At 48.9% G+C, this 18,081-nt stretch overlaps 1 protein-coding gene and 1 long non-coding RNA gene across 11 annotated transcripts in view; one reads left to right on the forward strand and one right to left on the reverse strand.

The window, feature by feature from the left end:
- The window catches only part of SEPHS1 (selenophosphate synthetase 1), a 31,523-nt gene extending 15,521 nt beyond the window's left edge, over window positions 1-16,002 (reverse strand). For 2 of the 8 annotated variants that reach the window (XM_045464612.1, XM_045464608.1), the window contains exons 1-6: window positions 15,687-16,002; window positions 12,516-12,785; window positions 7,396-7,499; window positions 5,270-5,377; window positions 3,897-4,051; window positions 111-201 (exon numbers count right to left, since the gene is read on the reverse strand). In XM_045464612.1, coding sequence (XP_045320568.1) covers window positions 111-201; window positions 3,897-4,051; window positions 5,270-5,377; window positions 7,396-7,499; window positions 12,516-12,708 — 651 coding nt within the window. In that variant the 5' untranslated portion in view covers window positions 12,709-12,785; window positions 15,687-16,002. Of the gene's footprint in view, window positions 1-110; window positions 202-3,896; window positions 4,052-5,269; window positions 5,378-7,395; window positions 7,500-12,515; window positions 12,786-13,572; window positions 14,077-14,124; window positions 14,249-14,811; window positions 15,190-15,686 lie in introns of those variants that run through there. The other 6 variants (XM_045464615.1, XM_045464607.1, XM_045464614.1 and 3 more) reach the window with 6 other exon arrangements.
- LOC123590938 overlaps window positions 14,730-18,081 on the forward strand; it is an 83,561-nt gene continuing 80,209 nt past the window's right edge. For all 3 annotated transcript variants that reach the window (XR_006709043.1, XR_006709040.1, XR_006709041.1), the window contains exon 1: window positions 14,730-14,767. This is a non-coding gene — a long non-coding RNA (uncharacterized LOC123590938). The remainder of the gene's footprint in view (window positions 14,768-18,081) is intronic.

Raw genomic sequence — 18,081 nt, forward strand, 5'->3', positions numbered from 1 at the left:
GGTGAGCGCCCTGGTCTCCAAACCAGCCGCCCCAACAAAAACTACCACGGCCCCAAACGTGTGCTGCTACCCCGCCCCCCGCCCACGATGGCAAGCAGCGGTTCACTCACGATATCCAGCCACTGGTGCACGGCCACGGCCACCTGCGTCCCCAGGGGCTTCGTCAGCACAAGCACGTCCCCCGGTACTGCGTTATCTGGCCTGGAGAAGAGAACAAGGCAGGTTCCAGTCAGGGGCACAGGAGAGACAGACGCAGTATCAGCAGAACAGGAGCAAGAAGAGGCTGGTAAAAACTATCTGTGCTTACTTCAATTGAAGCCAAACACCATCAGCGGAGTAGAACCTTCCAACCTAGCGCTGAGGCTGCCGCTGGACCAGAAGCAATGACAGAACTGAGGAGCGTGCAATCGCCCACAGGTCCCCCCCACCCCCGAGAAGCGTCTGAAGAAGCAAATCACTTAACCTTCAGCCCCGCTTGTGTGTGATTCTCAGTACAGACCCACTGTGGTTCTGGGGCAACCAGACTTCTGACACCAGGGCTGTTTTTCACAAGCACTTACGAGGTAGAGACGCAGTGGGATGTGGCTCAAATCTGCCAGTCTAACGTTTAGGCGATTTCAGCAAAGTTCTCAAACTCAGACTGTTCAACAGTAAGTTTCCTACCCGGCGCCAGACAGAATCCTTGGTTGTTCCTGGTCTGTTTTTGTTTTTTTTTAAATGTATAAACTTCTCTCTAAGTTTATCTAGAGAGTGAAATCATACACACACACACACACACACACACACACACACACGTGAGAGATTGGGGGAGGGGCGGAGAGAGAGACCCCAGCAGGCTCTGTGCTGTCAGCATGGAACCCGATGCAGGGCTTAAACTCACAAACCGTGAGATCATGACCTGAGCTGAAATCAAGAGTCTGACGCATAACTGACTGAGCCACCCCAGCGTCCCTGGCGGTTCCCTCTCAAAGACGGAAGGCAAACACTGACAACACGAGGACCGATCCCCAAGCCACACTCCTATTATGCTGCATCATCACTACAGCAGGCACCTGTGTCTTCCTGGCCACCCAGCTGCTCTATCCTCCGATGGCAGATGATGCACTCCCTCACCCACGTCAATTACAACGCCCGGGCCACAGACTTCAAGTCAACAAATAACTCCCCGACTCATCCTATGTCTCTATCCGCTGTTAGGTTTGAAAAATGTTAACTCTATTAACAGTTTACAAGAAACTCATTTTCCAAAAACCAGACCTTAAGACATAAAAGTCTTCAGCTCTGACTCAACCACACCTTAATGCTTATACGGTCTTGCACATCACAGGTTATGTGTAACCCATAAAAATTACTATCAACAAGTTACATGCAATAAAACTGACGGGTTATTTTTAAGTTTACGGGCACTATCTTATGAAATATAATCATGTGTATATGCTCATTCCTATTTTACAAGCTAAACGTACATACTGTTGACCAAAAAAAAAACCCACCGAAGCTTGTTTTATTATTTTTCCTTTCTAATTGTTGCAATTGCTAAGTGCTTTTTCTACCAAAAAGCTGAAATGTGTGAGGCAGATAGACTTTCAGGGTCTTCTGTCCTCTCTATGTGGCAAGTTTGAGAACCGCCCACATAAAAGAGAGGAAAACAAAACTCTGATGTAAGTAAAAGGCAAGACCCTTCGCACGAAAGCTGTCAGATAACGTGTCTAAACGGAGCTCCAAACAATCAAAAACCGGGCAAAAGACACGAACATATGAAAAACACGCTCAACTTTACTCACGAAGAGGTAAGGTTTAGGCCACCAAACTGGCAAAGAACAAGAGGTCTGTTACCAACACGTGGCCTTCCCGTTCGCTGCTGCCAGAGCCTCTCTGAAGGGCAGCCTGGAGACACCCAGTGCACATACTGTGCACACACACCGGACCCAGCAATTCTACTATGAAACATTTCTTTTTTTTTTTTTTTTTTTTCAACGTTTATTTATTTTCGGGACAGAGAGAGACAGAGCATGAACGGGGGAGGGGCAGAGAGAGAGGGAAGCACAGAATCGGAAACAGGCTCCAGGCTCTGAGCCATCAGCCCAGAGCCCGACGCGGGGCTCGAACTCACGGACCGCGAGATCGTGACCTGGCTGAAGTCGGACGCTTAACCGACTGCGCCACCCAGGCGCCCCAAAACATTTCTTACCGAGAGCCACACTCACGCAAAATGATCGGTGTGTAAGGGTATGCACCGAAGTACTATTTATAATGTCGAAATAATTGAAAAGAATCTAAATGTCCACAGTAAATTGGTTAAAAATTGGAAAAAGTGGTTGCCCGGTCCAGGAAGGGCAACTGGTGACAAGGAATGGGGGAGGGACTCTGCACTGTAGACCTTTCTGGATCTTTTGAATTCTGAACCGTGCGGACACGGTGCCTCATAGTATTTACTCATAAAAAAGGGTAAACGAATGGAGTTTCGAATCCTTCAGAAAATGGGACACGGTGGCTTTTCTTAACAAGACGTCAAACGTGAAAAGTTAACAACTTGTATCAAGAGAGAATCTTTCAAAAAGAGAGAGAAAGAGGGGCGCCTGGGTGGCTCAGTCGGTTAAGTGTCCGACATTGGCCCAGGTCATGATCTCGCGGTTCGTGAGTTGGAGCCCCGCGTCGGGCTCTGTGCTGACAGCTCAGAGCCTGGAGCCTGCTTCCGATTCTGTGTCTCCCTCTCTCTCTGACCCTCCCCTGTTCATGCTCTGTCCCTCTCTGTCTCAAAAATAAATAAACGTTAAGAAAAAAAATTTTTTTAAAAGAGAGAAGGGGAGAGAATCTTTCCCAAGATCCAGAAAAGGCCAGAAAATACAGGAAAAGATGCTCGCATTATTAGCTACCGAGGAAATGCCCATTTCACTCAGGGCTGTGTCACCTCCCACCCGCTAGGACGGCTGCCATCAAACATGCAGACAAGAACCAGGACTGGTGAGGACACGGACGTTCTCCCACGCTGCTGCTTTGGATGTAAAACGGTGCCACTGTAGGGAAAGCCATGTGGCGGTTGCCCACGATACACAGTTACCACAGGACCCAGTAGTTCTTAGGTATATACCCGTGGGACAGGGAATGTACGTCCACACAAAAGTTCACAGCAACATCATTCGTTAACACATCCATCAACTGTGAACACACCAATGTCTAACATGGGCAAATTCACAAAACAGAAAGCACATTACTGGTTTCCAGGACGGGGCGGGGGGGTGGGAGGGAACTGACAGTGACCACTAATAGATACAGGGTTCCTTTTGGGGGCGATCAAAACGTTCTGGTATTGGACAGCAGTGATGGACGCACAACCTTGTGAATGTGAAAAACCAATGAAGTGCATACTTTAAAAAAGTTTAATTTTACGTGGTATGAAATTTTGTTAAATAAATTGTACCTTAATGAATAAAATCTAGGGGGTGCCTGGCTGGCTCAGTCACAAGAGTGAGTGACTCTTGATCTTGGGGTCGCAAGTTAGAGCCCCAGGTCGGGTGCAGAGATTACTTAAACAAATACGCATTTTAAAAAATCCAGAATTGTTAATAAACAGGAATAAAGCACTGATGCATGCTACAAAATGATGAACCCTAAAACCATCACGCTAATATTACGTGAAGTCACAGAAGGCAGAAGGGGAGCAGGGGGAATGTGACGGACATTGAAGGAGGGCGGGTTTCCAGCTGGGGTGACGGAACGTCCTAGATCAACTCTGGTGACGGATGCGTACCTCTGTGAATGTACCGAAGATCACTGCCTTGTGTACTCTAAATGTGTGGATTGTACGTGATGTGAATGAGCATCTCAACAAATCTTTGCCAAAAAATGAAAAAGGGGGAAGCAGGTCAGGAGACACGAAACAGAAATCAACTTACATGATAAATTCGTTGGGCTGGCAGACGGTGGTAGCCACTCCTCCCAAAACGATCCAGGGGTTTAACACCGTCTGGCCACCCGTCACAGACGTCCCTGCCTCCTCGGCCGCGTCTTTAAAACCCTGTATAATTAGGGGCATCACTTTATCCCTTTCCTAGGGTTTAAAAGAACACAAATGAAAAGACATAATTCAGTTCAAAACGCAGGAAAGAGAATCCACCCTTGTAGTTTTAACAAAAGACTGTAGGGGCACCTGCGTGGCTCAGTCAGTTAAGTGCCCGACTTCGGCTCAGGTCATGATTTCGTAGTTTCCAAGTGCGAGCCCTGCGTCGGGCTCTGTGCTGACAGCTCAGAGCGTGGAGCCTGTTCAGATTCTGTGTCTCCCTCTCTCTCTGCCCCTCCCCTGCTGCGCTCTGTCTCTCTCTCTCTCAAAAATAAATAAAAACATTAAAAAAATTTTTTTTTACATAATAAAAGATTGTAAAGCCCTGAAGGAAGTCCTGGAAGCTTATAGATGGGGCAGGGAATAACAGAAAGAAATACGGAACAGTTGACATTGTAACCATTTTATTAAAAGTTAGAAGTTGTTCTAGGTTACAATGTGAATGAAGCCCAGATAACAGAGAATTAAAAACTAGAATATGACTGGATATACAGGTCTGCCCTAAATCTGAGCCAGCAACTTACATGGTTCCCAAGAATTCCAAGACTAGCTTAAAAAAAAAAAAATTAATTAATTTTTAAAAAAAGGAAAAAAAAAAAAAAAAGAACACTAGAGCTAGCTTAATACGCATCCTCATGCCCTTCTCCAGAGCCTGTTAAAGTTATGACCCAAGCGCATGTTGTGGGGGCTTTACTGCAAATAGGCAGGGCAAGACTTCTTTTGGGGAACAAAAATGATCTAAATGGAAATCCTCTCTGTGTCAACCAGCAGGCACTGGCAGCAAGGCCACAGACACTGCTGAGTGAGCCATAAACACACACGACACCCGTCTCTTCACCATCCACATCAGCGACCCAAGCAGCAAGCAGAGGAAGGCGGCCAGCCTCCGTGCCACAAGCCGGGGGTCTGCAGGGCGGGCCCGGTCCACACGCCTGGCACGGAGGTGCTACTACTGTGGCCTAGACTTTATCAAACAAACATGACTGTCTTGGCTTCAGTCTACCTGGAAGAGAGAACGGGAAGCAGGTGGTGGAAACGAAAAGAAGAATAGGCCAGACTCTCTATTTTAATTCACGGACAGCTGCCAAAAACTAAACAGGGAGCCCGACAAGAGTAGGAAAGCTGCACTGCCTGGCCACCTCGCTTTACAGACGAGGGACGCAGGGCTACCCGGTCAAGTGACGCCCCTGAGACAACAACACTACTTACCCTGTCCGTCATCTTATTGCTGATTCCAAGGAGCATCAGCATATTGTCACATTCCGTGACCCCCATCGCGTAGAGGTCGCTGAGGACATTGGCACATGCTATCCTGCCCTGGAAGAGAGGGGAGGCATGAGCAAGGACAAGTAGGGGACTTTCCGCGTGTGCCTACAGGGCACGTCCCAGAACTCGGGGACTTTCCAGGGATGTGGTCCCCGTTTTCTGTGTCCTGCATTCAGTCACAGAACCACTAGGTTGTTCCTTCAGTCTTTCTCAGACATTCCTGCAGCAGTAATTTCCATGTTCTTTCCCGTTCTAAGATATTGGGAGAAATCTGCAATTTACGTAGATGGGGAATGGGGGTTGGGGGCACACGCTGGGGTGAGCGAGGCTGGAGCAGATGGTTCTGGGAGGAGAACTATAGAAGGAGAAAAGTTTGAAAACAACAGTCCTAAAGCAATCTTGGAAACGGCCATGTATCCTAAACAGACGCTAAAAATATGTTGACTTTACTGGTTACAGAGAAGACGGTTTTTTATAATACAGGGAGGGCGAAATTTTGGTAGCTTCTTTTCAAGGCTCTAGAAGATAAACAGGAAAAAATCTTGGTTGAGAAATCAAAAAATAGAAGAGACAAAAAAAACCCAAAAAACAAAACAAAAAAAAACCATCCAAGCTCGAAGTCAGATTGTTTTCTAAAGAAAATATAAAGTGTTTCCAGTGAGCTATATTATTTAATAAGGGACTTCAAAATGATTCAAAAGAAATGTGATAAGATTTTGTTCTTTTATCACCACTGGAGATTTATTAAAGAGAAGTTGTCGGGGCACCTGGCTGGCTCAGTCAGTAGAGCATGCAACTCTTGATCTCAAAATTGTGAGTTTGATCCCCGCGTTGGGTGTAGAGATGACTTAGAAATAAAACTAACAATAAAATAAAATAACATAAATGTTAAGTTGTCACTTCTAGACAGTGAAGGAGAAAAATAACAAATTTTTCTTCTGATAAGGACAATCAAACCCCCAAGGATTATTTCCAGCAGCTGGTTCATGGCTTGGTGAGGTTTCCTTACAACTTCCTGGCCGATCAGCAGTGAGCTTAGAAGCAGCACTAGCAAGGGCCACAGGTGTTTTGCACCTTGGGGGTGTAGAGCTGCAGCAATTTTCTGTCCCTTCTGTCCTGGGTTCTCTCACGTGCTTTTAAGACATGCTGGATAAAGGATGGATTCCGGTTCTAGCACCTCTGCCTCTGGTGGTGCCTGGGGTGTGGTGCAGGTCAGGCTGAGGATTACTGCTCGAGAGAAGAGACATGCAGAGGCCAGACCAGGTTTCTAGTAAATTGTATGCGTGTCGCTGGCACCTGAGAGGTGATCTTCCTCCTCCCCGCACTTAGCTGTCTCATGGCCTAGGTCCCTATGTGTGAGGCTTGATCCCAGGGCCCATGGCACACAGGGAGGACCATTTCCTAACAACGGGACGTTCCCAGTCGCCTCATCGGCTCCCTGTCTGGTAGGGTAGGGGGTTAAAGTTGGTTAGACCAAGGGGTTGCTGGCGTAACCATGCACAGAACAAATGGAAAATATATCTAGGCAGGCCGCGATCAGCAGCTAGAAACTTCAACGCAGCAGTTCGGACATGTATTCTACACAGTGGCAGCTAACACACCGAGGTGGATGGTGACCAGAATCAGAATGAATGGTCAAGAAGCTTAACTGTGGTGAGATGCTAAGCTGTTTACTTCCGGAAGGAAACATCTAGGATCAGTCCCGCTACAGAGTATGGTTAACACCTCTAAGCCTGAAACACAGGAGTGTGGAGTTGACAACGGTCAAAGAGAGAAAGAAAGAAGGAAACCACAAACATGGCAGTCAACACACATGCTGAGACAACAGGTGTTCGTGCAGACGTGCATCAGGTACAAGAGCAGCAGAGGGCTCACCGCGTCTGCTGTGACTGCCTTCCGCAAGGTACCAAGTGTGAGCAGGGCACAGATCCACTGGCTCCACGTGCAGAAGTCAGGGCAGGGCGGGACGAGAACAAGTTGGGTGTGACAGAAACAAAATCCCCAGCCACAGCCCCAAACCCGACCAACAAGCAGTCCCAGATGTAAAAACGCACCAGGGTCAAACTCACCATCATGTAAGGGTCATCGACGATAGGATAAATGTAATCCGTGGTCTGAACCAAAGAAAGACCGCCGTGCCTCAAAGGAATGACACAAGTATCCATTCCGATGCCTGCAAAGATGAAAGTTACCATCACCCAAAAGTCAAATGGAAAAGCCGTTTCATTTCCTACCACTGGTGTTGTGAAGACGAACAGTCGTGTGCACGACACTTAAGGAACACTGCACCCTGCCAATAAAGCAGCATGTTTCCTATCAAGTAGCATTAACTGAAATAAACGTGAAACATAACTAGCTTAAGATAGAAAGTGAGAATAAAATTCGTTAGTCATGAAGACTCAACTTCTACACGGTACAATTTTTAGACTTTAACGATGCTTCAAATGGAAATTTCCCCTTCATATTACTGTATCATGTGACTGGCACCACAGAGAATTTCCTTAAAGATGAGAAAGTGTAAGTACAACTTGGGTTGTCTTATCTATAGGTGCTTTCTGAACCGATCTTCAGGCAATTATTCTATGTTCCCCAACAGAAAATCTGTAAAATCTTTTACACACATAAAAAAAAAAAGTTATAGGGCACCTGGGTGGCTGGGTCGGTTGAGCATCCAACTTTGGCTCAGGTCATGATTTCGTGGTTCGTGAGTTCGAGCCCCACATCAGGCCCGCTGCTGTCAACTTGTCACTGGAACAAGTATTCATATTCATTGCTTCCAGTCAAGCAAGTACATACTGTGGTACCTAGGTGATCTGTTACGTAGGTTCCCGGAAGCATTTTTTTTTTTTTTCAACGTTTATTTATTTTTGGGACAGAGAGAGACAGAGCATGAACGGGGGAGGGACAGAGAGAGAGGGAGACACAGAATCGGAAACAGGCTCCAGGCTCTGAGCCATCAGCCCAGAGCCTGACGCGGGGCTCGAACTCACGGACCGCGAGATCGTGACCTGGCTGAAGTCGGACGCTTAACCGACTGCGCCACCCAGGCGCCCCCCCGGAAGCATTTTTTAAGAGGAAACTTTAACATTTCATGTTATTCCTCTTGTGGAAAACTTGTAAATGTCACCTTTACTAACTTACATTATGAACAGGGAAAAATACTTTGCTAAACAGGCCTGTAGGAAACATTTCAATTCATTAAGAATTGTTTCTAGGGGTTCTTTCCCGGTCTCTCTCAAAAAAAAAAAAAAAAAAAAAAAATGTATCTAAATGTTTAGAAAGATAACATGGACAATTGATGATCTAATTAGAAATAATTCCCTTTTACTCAAATCAGTTTAGAAATGATGAAGACTGGGCTGCCGTAGGCTACCTTTCTTTGAAAATCACCTGTAATGCAGGTGTTCTCAAATTCAGACTGGCCTTCCCACCAAGTAAGCTGAATACCGAGTGCTTTCCTATGTGTCTCTCCAAAGGATGCCCTCCAGGCCTCTTGGGATTATTTCAACTTTGTGGCGAACAGCCGAAGGCAGAGAAAGAGTCAGGATGAAACAGCAAAGGACACAAGCGCACAGTAGGCACCCTCGCAATTCAGAATTCCAAATCAGAATTCCAAACGGAAGGAGAACAAGTCCTGTCTGTATCAGGCTGAAGTGAACACACCAGTACCTTTCATGTTTTGCTTGAGCAACACTGCTGAGGCACAGCTAACCCAGATCCACAACGGCAAAATACCCAACAGAGGCCGACTCATAGGGCACCTTACTTCCCCTGGCCTTAACCCCTTATTACGAATGCAAAAACAAAATCAGGTTTAATCAAAAGTCACAGGCTCATCGAAGGCGGGCTGATTTTCTGCAGAGCAGTGTCTGGATGGCAAGTCTCACAGACCTGTGACAATGGACAGGCTGCCCAGGTAGTGAGTGATCCCCAGCGGGAGGTCAGACCACGCAGGGAAATGCACGGAAATTCATCCCCGGCAATTTCACCCGAGGGCGGCTGTTGAGCAGGTAAGTGCCAAGGTGAAGAACCACAATTTAACTCATATTGAGTCTCCCTACATTGGTAATGCCAACAACAGGTTATTCTGAGAATGTTACTATTTGCTTTAGAAAAGAGTGAAACACTGTTTTCTTCAGGGTTTTCATGTAAACTACAGGACTCCTGAAATAGACTGAATGCAGTTGCTGAATGTTAGCTTTCAATGTTTCTAATCTGGTTAATCCTAAATTTGAATTAAATAAATTTGAGGGGCGCCTAGGTAGCTCAGTCGGTTGAGCATCATCTGACTCTGGCTCAGGTCATGGTCTGGTGGTTTGTGGGTTCGAGCCCGTGTCCTGCTCCCGTGCTGACAGCTAAGAGCCTGGAGCCTGCTTCGGATTCTGTCTCTCCCTCTCTCTCTCTGCTCCTCCCCTGCTCACGCTCTGTCTTTCTCACTCTCAAAAGTATATAAACATTAAAAAAAATAAATAAATTAGAATCGTGAAGAACTTAATTTCTACTTATATGCCGCATCAGAGCATTCTGAGTGGTGACTCTTGAGCCTGTGTACCAAAAAACCCAACATTTCATTAGTAACGTTTCAGATCAACTATATTTACTTGATGTTTTTTATATACAATGCATTAGGTTAAATCAAATATGTTAGAATTAATTTCTTCTGACGCTCTCTGTTTTAAAGATTCAGAAATTTGAAATTATACATGTGGCTCACATCACATTTCTTTTGGACAGCACCAGTCCGGTCCGTGGTGATTGGGGGAGAGAGGGACAGTCCAGGGAGAAGGCAAGTGGTAACAGAGGAAATTGCCCCAGAGTGGAGGAAGCCTCAAATACCAGAATGAGCGGTGTAGATTTAATTAGCAGTGGATGCTGGAGAATTCTAAGCTCTCAGCAAGACTGAAGCCGTCAAGAAAAAATAACCCAATGATCACACCATCACCACCAGTGATGGTGATCAATACTCGATAGCTCGTAAGTACCAGGCAAGAAGCACTGATTTTAACATTTCTTTAGTTAGAATACATCTAAATAAACATGTGTACATTTAACAACTGTTACATCTTAGAACCCGGGAGGTAGGACACTCTAGCTTGGAAACAGATAGGGGTGCCTGGGTGGCTCAGTTGGATAAGCTACCAACTTCGGCTCAGGCATGATCTCACAGTCTGTGAGTTTGAGCCCCACATCGGGCTCTGTGCTGACAGATCGGAGCCTGGAGCCTGCTTCGGATTCTGTGTCTCCCTCTCCCTCACTCTTGCTCGTGCTCTCTCTCTCCTTCTCAAAAATAAACAAAACATTAACAAAAATTTAGAAACAGATACACACGGTACATATACACACACAAATAATTTCTGGTACTTCCAACAATTACAAACAGTTCATCTTACAGACTGGGAAACTGTCACTCAGAAGGGTAAGACTGTGCACAGACTACCATTAGTGACAAGTAAGTGACTGTTGTCAGGACACGAATCTACACCCAATTCCAAAGCAAAGTTGTTGCTATCTGGATATACCACTTCTGTACAAGGTTCTAACACTATGCTTTCTTCAGCGTCCCTTTGTTTGCAACCTGGGGTCCGTGTGCCCCTAGAGAACACCGTGAACGCTACATTTTGTGGGTGTGCATTTTTCTGGGAAAGGGTCACGGCTTCCAATGACTTCTCAAGAGCCCCGTGTGACTAGACTCCTTTGCTACCGTGTTCTGGTAACAGATTTTTCTACCTCTCCCCTTGCTGCTGACATCTGTCCCCAATGCCACTGCTAGGTTGCAGCTGGTGCAGCCCCTCTCCTCACTTCAAACACGCCGGTCTCAGAGACCCGAGGGCAAACATTACGGTGGGCGGAGGAATCAGAGGACGCGGACTCCAGGTCCTGACCCTCACCGAGTGACACGGAATGACTTACTCGACCTTCCCCGGCATCACGGGGCTGAGGGAAGGAGCGAATGATGTGACCCATTTTCAAAATGCTTCACCGCGCACGGCATGCTCAGCGAGGTCCACAGGGAAGTCAGAAAGAGGCATTACTACTTTACACGTAAGGTTTTTATTGCATCTCTTTTTGCCCATTTGGCAGCGTCCTTCTCTCGACCACGTTATCTGACAGCTTTCTCGGTATATTCTTATTGCCTGACAAGTATGCCGACAGCCGATCCAGCTCACTCCCGTGGTATTTCTCCCGGCTTCCACACCAGCTAGACGACAGTGGTTTTCGCACTGAACTCCTTCCTGGGAGCCAGCCCCGCGGCCCCTATAGCGTGGGGTGTGAGTTTTCCTCTCTCCCCACCAAAGCAGCTCGGCTTTGATATATTCTCTGGGGAAGAAAGGAGGATCTCGGGTTGGAGGACAGAACTACACAATAAGACAACGGGTGAAAGTAAACGAAATGAAAACCTTCTGTAAGAAAGCCGATCAAGTCGAATACCACGACTACCAAGCACCCAAACTCCTGGAATACATGCCAAACACTCAAAAGGCAAAGCGATCACGGTGTTTTGCCACGTCCTTAGCGCACCACATGACAAAAGCTAACAATTTCCAACAGCCTAGAATTTCTTTCTGAGCTCTGTGTTTGGGAAGAGGCAAACCACTAAAAAAGGAATTTAGTAAAGAAGGAAAACCATGCTCTCGATGCCAGATGACGTCCCCGGGTCAAGCACAGTTTCAGTCTTCTCCCTCCTCCCCACAGGAGCTCGGCAAACAGTGCATATTGCAAAGGAACCCCAATTCCTCCCCAACCCAGTCACTGCCCCCATAGCACCGCACGATGACGCACAGACACCCCTTTCTTTCCTACGGCAGAGGAGAGAACGCAGGCATTTTAAGGAAAGTTTTAGGACAGAGGCATAAAGGAGTTTCTGCTTAACCCTCAGCTAACTACAAAATTCGATTTAGCAAGAAACACTTTCGCTGTAACAGAATTGTCTCAATTGCATACTTAATAGCTTAAAAAAATGGCTACAGCACATTCCTTGATGCTTTTCAAGCATTTCCTCCAAACAAGCTACAATAATGTCATAGCTATCACTGCTTTGCTCTTTGGATCCTTGCAGAAATTAGATTTAAAAAAAAAAGAAGAAGAAGGCAACATGGGAGGACAGAAATTTGGCTTTTGACCCACTGACTACAACTGCAGCCAAGACGCTGTACTTGGGGAAGTATAAAGGGAAGAAGGGCTCACGTACCAAGTCTTGGCATCACTGCTCCCAGAAATTGCTCATCTTCTTGGAAGTGGTTCTCTTGTAAGGATTCCAGCAGTTTCTGCAGGACATCTTGGGGCACTTTGCAGCCAGTGCCCTTGAGTTCAGTGAATCTGGTTAGCCGGAAGCTCTTGTCCAATTCATAACTTTCCGGGTTAAAGGACTCCCGCGTAGACATGGTTCTTGGGCACACACACCTCACAGCTGGGCTCCTCCCCTCCCGCTCCTAGCCGCCTGGTTTCTTTACAGATCCACCTAGGCATCACCAAAACACAAAGACACCATTACAAGAATGCTCACCAGTATTTTGCTAAGAATCGAGTGAATACAAGACGGTGCCGAGCATGGAAAGAGTTGAAATCATCCAGACCAGGGATATGCCGATTAGAGGCCACAACAGTTCATTATAGTGATGCAGAAGCCCGAAGAACTCATTTAAGAAATTGACTGTACCATCAGACATCTTCCAGGCAAGGTCTGAGGTCTGTGTTGCTGTAACTGTGGCTCTGACGGGCAGCCAGGACGCCTCCCCTGAAGAAGGCACTACGGGCCAGCTGGCACATGACACAAGGCCATCTTGAGCAGTAAGTCTCATAGGCTCTTCTGGCGGCCAACATCATGAGAAAACTTCTAGTCACTTCATCTGTCAGCCTAGAAGCACTACGGTTTAGAAATCAAGAAGTCTTGGCTAAAGTGACTTTTCTAGAAAACCTTTTAACATCTTCTGCTGTGCCCCACAGAAAAATAAAATGCCCATTAGACACGCTGCAGGAAAAGGATGCTGACGGAAACGCATTTGATGAAATCCTTCGTGATGCTCGATTCACTTTTAGAAAAAAGCATGTTTTCATTCTGAGCCAGAAGGACGTGATCCAAAACTAAGGAAGCCTCACTAAAGAACAGAACTTGAAAGAAAAGTGGAACAGCTGTTTAACACACCAAGATTAATTTTCTCCAAGAGAGCGGTGGAAAGTTTTCTAACGTTTTAATGCAGTGCTCTTTCCTAGAAAGCAAACATCCCACCCAACGAACCAGTACCCACACATCATTGAGAAAATATGCTTGCTCCTGGTCGTTGCCGCTTCGTTGCAGAACTAAAATGAAAAAAAATCACACTGTACGAAATCCCTAGCATTAACGTACTTGGTACCACTGGAAGTTTCTAGAGCAAGCCCTTCTAAGTCTGAAGTCTCAGAGGTGCAACCAGAATCTTACATGCACTCCCAAGGTTTATGAACCTCCAGATTGATACTTTACTGGGCACAGAATTACAGACACCCCAAATTTCAGGGTCAGTTTCCCCTATAAAATTTACGATGCAGAACATGATTCCCGTTTGTAGAGTTTTCTATCCCCTGGCAACCACATCACTCATTTAAAATTAGTCTCCCTCTCTCACACACAAAACAAATAAATAAAATAAATCTCAGAAAGCCTGAGTTTGGGCGGTAATCCAAACTGTCTTTACAAAAACATCTTTGGGGTGAGCAATCATTTCAGTTTGAAACGTACAACCGAACAGGAGTAAATCTTCAAATACTCCAAGAAAACAACCCATCCAAGAGAAGGGTGGCAGGAGAGCAAAGGAAATTACCTAGAGGGGAATTCTGAAGCCATTTTAGAGTTAGGAAAAGTCCAATAGCACTTTGACTTGCTAGAGTTTGGAACAAAACAGTCCTTTCCTCACAAAACGCCTCGCATTCAACACCGCCTCACTCCTACCAGGAGAAAAAAAAAAAATCCAACTCACGAGGCATCCAGTTATTTTCCTACCTCCAAGCCTAACCCCCACCTCCCAAAAAAGAGGCGGGGAACTGGGGGGACTAACCATCTTTCAAACATAACTTCTACCTTCCCTGATTTTTAAGAAGAAAAATGTCTAAAACACCTTAAGTCCAAAAGCACTCTGAAGTTTTAAAATTCCAAATGGAACGAGGAATACACATCACACTCATCCAAACCTTGCAAACTTACAGGTTTTGGAGGGTGGGTGTGAGAAAACGGGGGGTGGGGGGAGATGTGCTCGGGGAAATCGTAATTAATGGGGGGGGGGGGGGAGTAAATTTGCATAATAAGAGAGCTTCAACTCCAACCCCAAAGCTGCATGTTTACACCTTTAAAACAATGATATGAATATTTAAAGACAACGGTTAACCCTTTCCTTCTTGGCCACCTTTGAATTTTTTTTTTTTTTTTCACCGAGAGCGCCAAGCGGGCCGCACAGCTCGGGGAGCACGGTAAGCGGGGATGGGAGAGGGTGCAGCCGCAGCCCCATACCTACCTCCCTACCCCCAAGCCCCTAAGCCCAGCAAAGAAACAATGGGGTGGGCTCCGGGCCCGGCGCGCGGGGACCGGGCTCTCTCCATGCAGCACGCGTCCAGGAGGCAGCCGGAGCGCCGAGGCCGGCACGCGGGGACACCTTAAATCTCAGGCTGCCGCCTTTAAAGGCAGACCCGGCCTGGGCTCTTTGTGCGGCGCGGCGCGGCGGGCTGGCCGCGTCCGGGCGGAGGCAGCGCGGCGGCGCCGCCGGCTGGGCCATGCCAGCCCGATCTCCCCGGCGGCGGCGGCGGCGGCGGCGGGAACCGCAGGGAAGGCGCGAGGCGCGCACGGCCAACCGGCCGCGGCGGGGCGGGCGCGAGCGCGAGCGCGGCGGGACCCCGGCCCGCGGGGCCGGCCCGGTCGGGGCGCCTAGGGTCAGGCGGCGCCCGCGGGCCGGAGGGCGCGCGCGTGGGGGCGGGGAGGGCCCCGGAGGCGCCGCGCGCCGCGCCCGGGGACCGGGCTGGGTTCTCCCGCCGCGCGCGCGGGCCGCCGCCGCCGCCGCACAAAAATGTCGGCGGGCGAAAAAATTAACCCCTGCGTCGCCGCCGCCGCCCTCCCCCTCCACTCCTCCCCCGCCCTCTCCTCCCTCCCTCCTTCCCCGGCTCCGCGCGGCGGCGGCGGCGGCGGCGGCGCGGGCGGTGCTTCTTTTTTAAAGCGGCCCCACCAAGCCCTGGCTCTGCCCCTCTCCAGGCAGCGCTGGAGAGCGCCGGCCGTGCGCGGCTCCCGGCGGGCCCGGGCGGCCCGGAGGGGGATCTGCACGGCCGCCATGGGCCTGCGGACGAATATTCCCCTTTAAGCCTGGCGTCGCGCCCCCCCCTCCCCAAGCCAGGCGCTTACCGGTTCGCTTTGCGCCCTCCTCCTCCTCCCGAAAACGGGACTCCGGCGCTCCCACAATGCACCGGGCGCGGCCGGGCTCCCTTAAGCGTCGCCTGAATAAAAATGCCGCTCCCGGCGGCGGCGGCGCGGAGGGCGGGAGGGCCCGGGCCGCGCCTGGGCGCCGCGGGGGCTCGGCCTGGCTCGGCGGGCCCCTGCCGGGAACCGGGCCGCCGCGCTCCGCCGTGCGCCGCGCGCGAGGGGCCTTTAAGGGCCGGCTACCGCCCTTTAAGAGGCGGCGGGCCGCGGCCGGAGCGTCTCGGTGGCTGCGTGCGGCCCGGGAAGGGGGCGGGGGCGATGTGCAGGCCCGAGCGCGGCAATGATTGGTCTCGGGGGAGGGGTGGGGGGTTGCAAACCCGAGGAGCGGTGGCATCCGTTGCATGATGCAAAAAGGATTGATTTCAAAAGTTGCGAGTTGCATTGGCAGCAGCCTTTGGCGCCCGGGCCACCTACTTTTCCTCGACCCGCCGGAAGGGCCGGGAATGTTTTCCAAAACCTGGCCGGGCTCCACCGCGCTACACCCTGCGGGACGCTGTACCTGCTCCCCGAGCGCCGCCGTCGTTTCGTACTGGGAGACAATGACCGTGGAAACAGTTTCAAAAAGAGTAGGAGCAGAGGAAAAGCCGCCTCTGCTGCGAGGGAAGATTTAAAAACATAAACGGCGCGTCTGATTAATAGTGACTTGTGTCGTCTCTCCCTTCTATTGTTTTAGCCTGGCTCAGGAGTTAACGTGAGCCTCACTGGATGTGCAGACGTCCTGCAAAGTTTCTTGAATGTTCAACGTGCTTGGGAGGGAGTCCGAGCTCAAGGTTCCTCAGTTACATTGTTTGCTCTTCACATGTCCAAGTAAACATGGCAGCCTAATACTGTGTGTGTTTGAATTAACACTGATAGGACAGCTTCGTCTTGCGAAAGTGCTTTCTTCGGGTTTTCAACTCTCGGAGGCACTGCCGATGAAAGTAAAGCAGAATGCTTTCATAACACTGTGTCTTTTAGGGCTTCCCTCAAAACCGAGGAGTGTGGAGGAATGCCGACGAAACTTTCCTCGGGTGGTTCGGCATTTTCTAACTGGGTTTTGGGGGCAGGAATGTTTTTGGTAACCGAAAGGTGCTTTATGTTGCGGGTCAGATCTGCGGGCTCTGCAGAGGCCCCTTTTCATTCTTAAAATTTCTGCCGGACAATTCCTCGGGGTGTCAATCTTGGTGAGGAGGCAGAAGTGATGCAACGAAGCCGACCGGCTGATGCAGGCTTTTCTGCGCTGTGGTTTTTTTTCTGTGTGCCTCTACAGGAAGTTAGGGAAAAACATAGTAGCCCGGATTCTCTGATGTGAATTGTTGGACTTTTTTCTTTTCTTTTCTTTTCTTTTCTTTTCTTTTCTTTTCTTTTCTTTTCTAAGAATGGCACGGCCCTGTGGTTGGCAAACCTGGATCCGCATCTGCATCACCTGGGAAGACGCCTGTATACACACCCCAGACCTCCAGACCCGGGAACGGAGGATGCAGATACCTTTAGTCCTCACATCCTCTCCCTTTTAAGATTGATTTTGTGAGTCGTTGTGGGCTTTGGGTATTGTTTGTGCGTTTTTAATTTTTTGTTTTAGTCAAAGTCACAAAGTTGGGGGGTTAGGGGCAAGGTGAGTGGGGCCCTACATGAAGATCATGTGTCATGCTGAGCAGTTGGGCATTTGTGACGTAGTCAGCAGAGTTTGTCAGATTTGTTTTTTTACAAGTTGAGCTTGTAGAAAAGGCTGCACCTCATCTGGGAGGATGCCGACTCCTGGAGGGGAAAACGGGGCCACATCTCTAATTAGCAGGTAATTGTAGTAGTCGAGCATGGAGTTGAGGGTATCTGAAATGAAGCAGCGGGAATGTGGACAAAAGAGAGGAGTGGAGGTGATTTAGCGTGTGGTTGGAGGAAGAAGCATAAGATGACGCCCAGATTTCTAGTTTGGGGGGGTCTGGGTGGGTAGTGATGCTAACTGAAATGGAAACTATGGGAAGGCAAACAAGTGTAGGGGCGAGTTCGGCTTTGAAAATGTGAAATTTCAGGCACCTGCCAGATAGTCTAGGCTGAATGCAATGGGTCACACAAGGGCTGGCGCTTGGGGTGGGGGTGGGCTCTGAGTTTGAGATGCAAACGTGGGACCATCAGCATGTAAATGGGGTTTCTAGCCTCGGAAAGAGGTGGGATTAACCGGGAAGGAGAATTGTGGAGGAAAGCGAAAGAGACCTTGGACAGAGCCCTGCGGGGCTTCCTTGCGGAATGGCTGGGGGAGCAAGAGGCTGATCCGTGCCGAGTCTGTGGGAGGCCAGCATCCTCAAAACCTGCTCCTTCCTCCTCCAGCACCCCCGACCCCTGG

This window comes from Leopardus geoffroyi, chromosome B4, assembly GCF_018350155.1.
Source record: "Leopardus geoffroyi isolate Oge1 chromosome B4, O.geoffroyi_Oge1_pat1.0, whole genome shotgun sequence".
In the NCBI taxonomy this organism is placed as follows: domain Eukaryota; kingdom Metazoa; phylum Chordata; class Mammalia; order Carnivora; family Felidae; genus Leopardus; species Leopardus geoffroyi.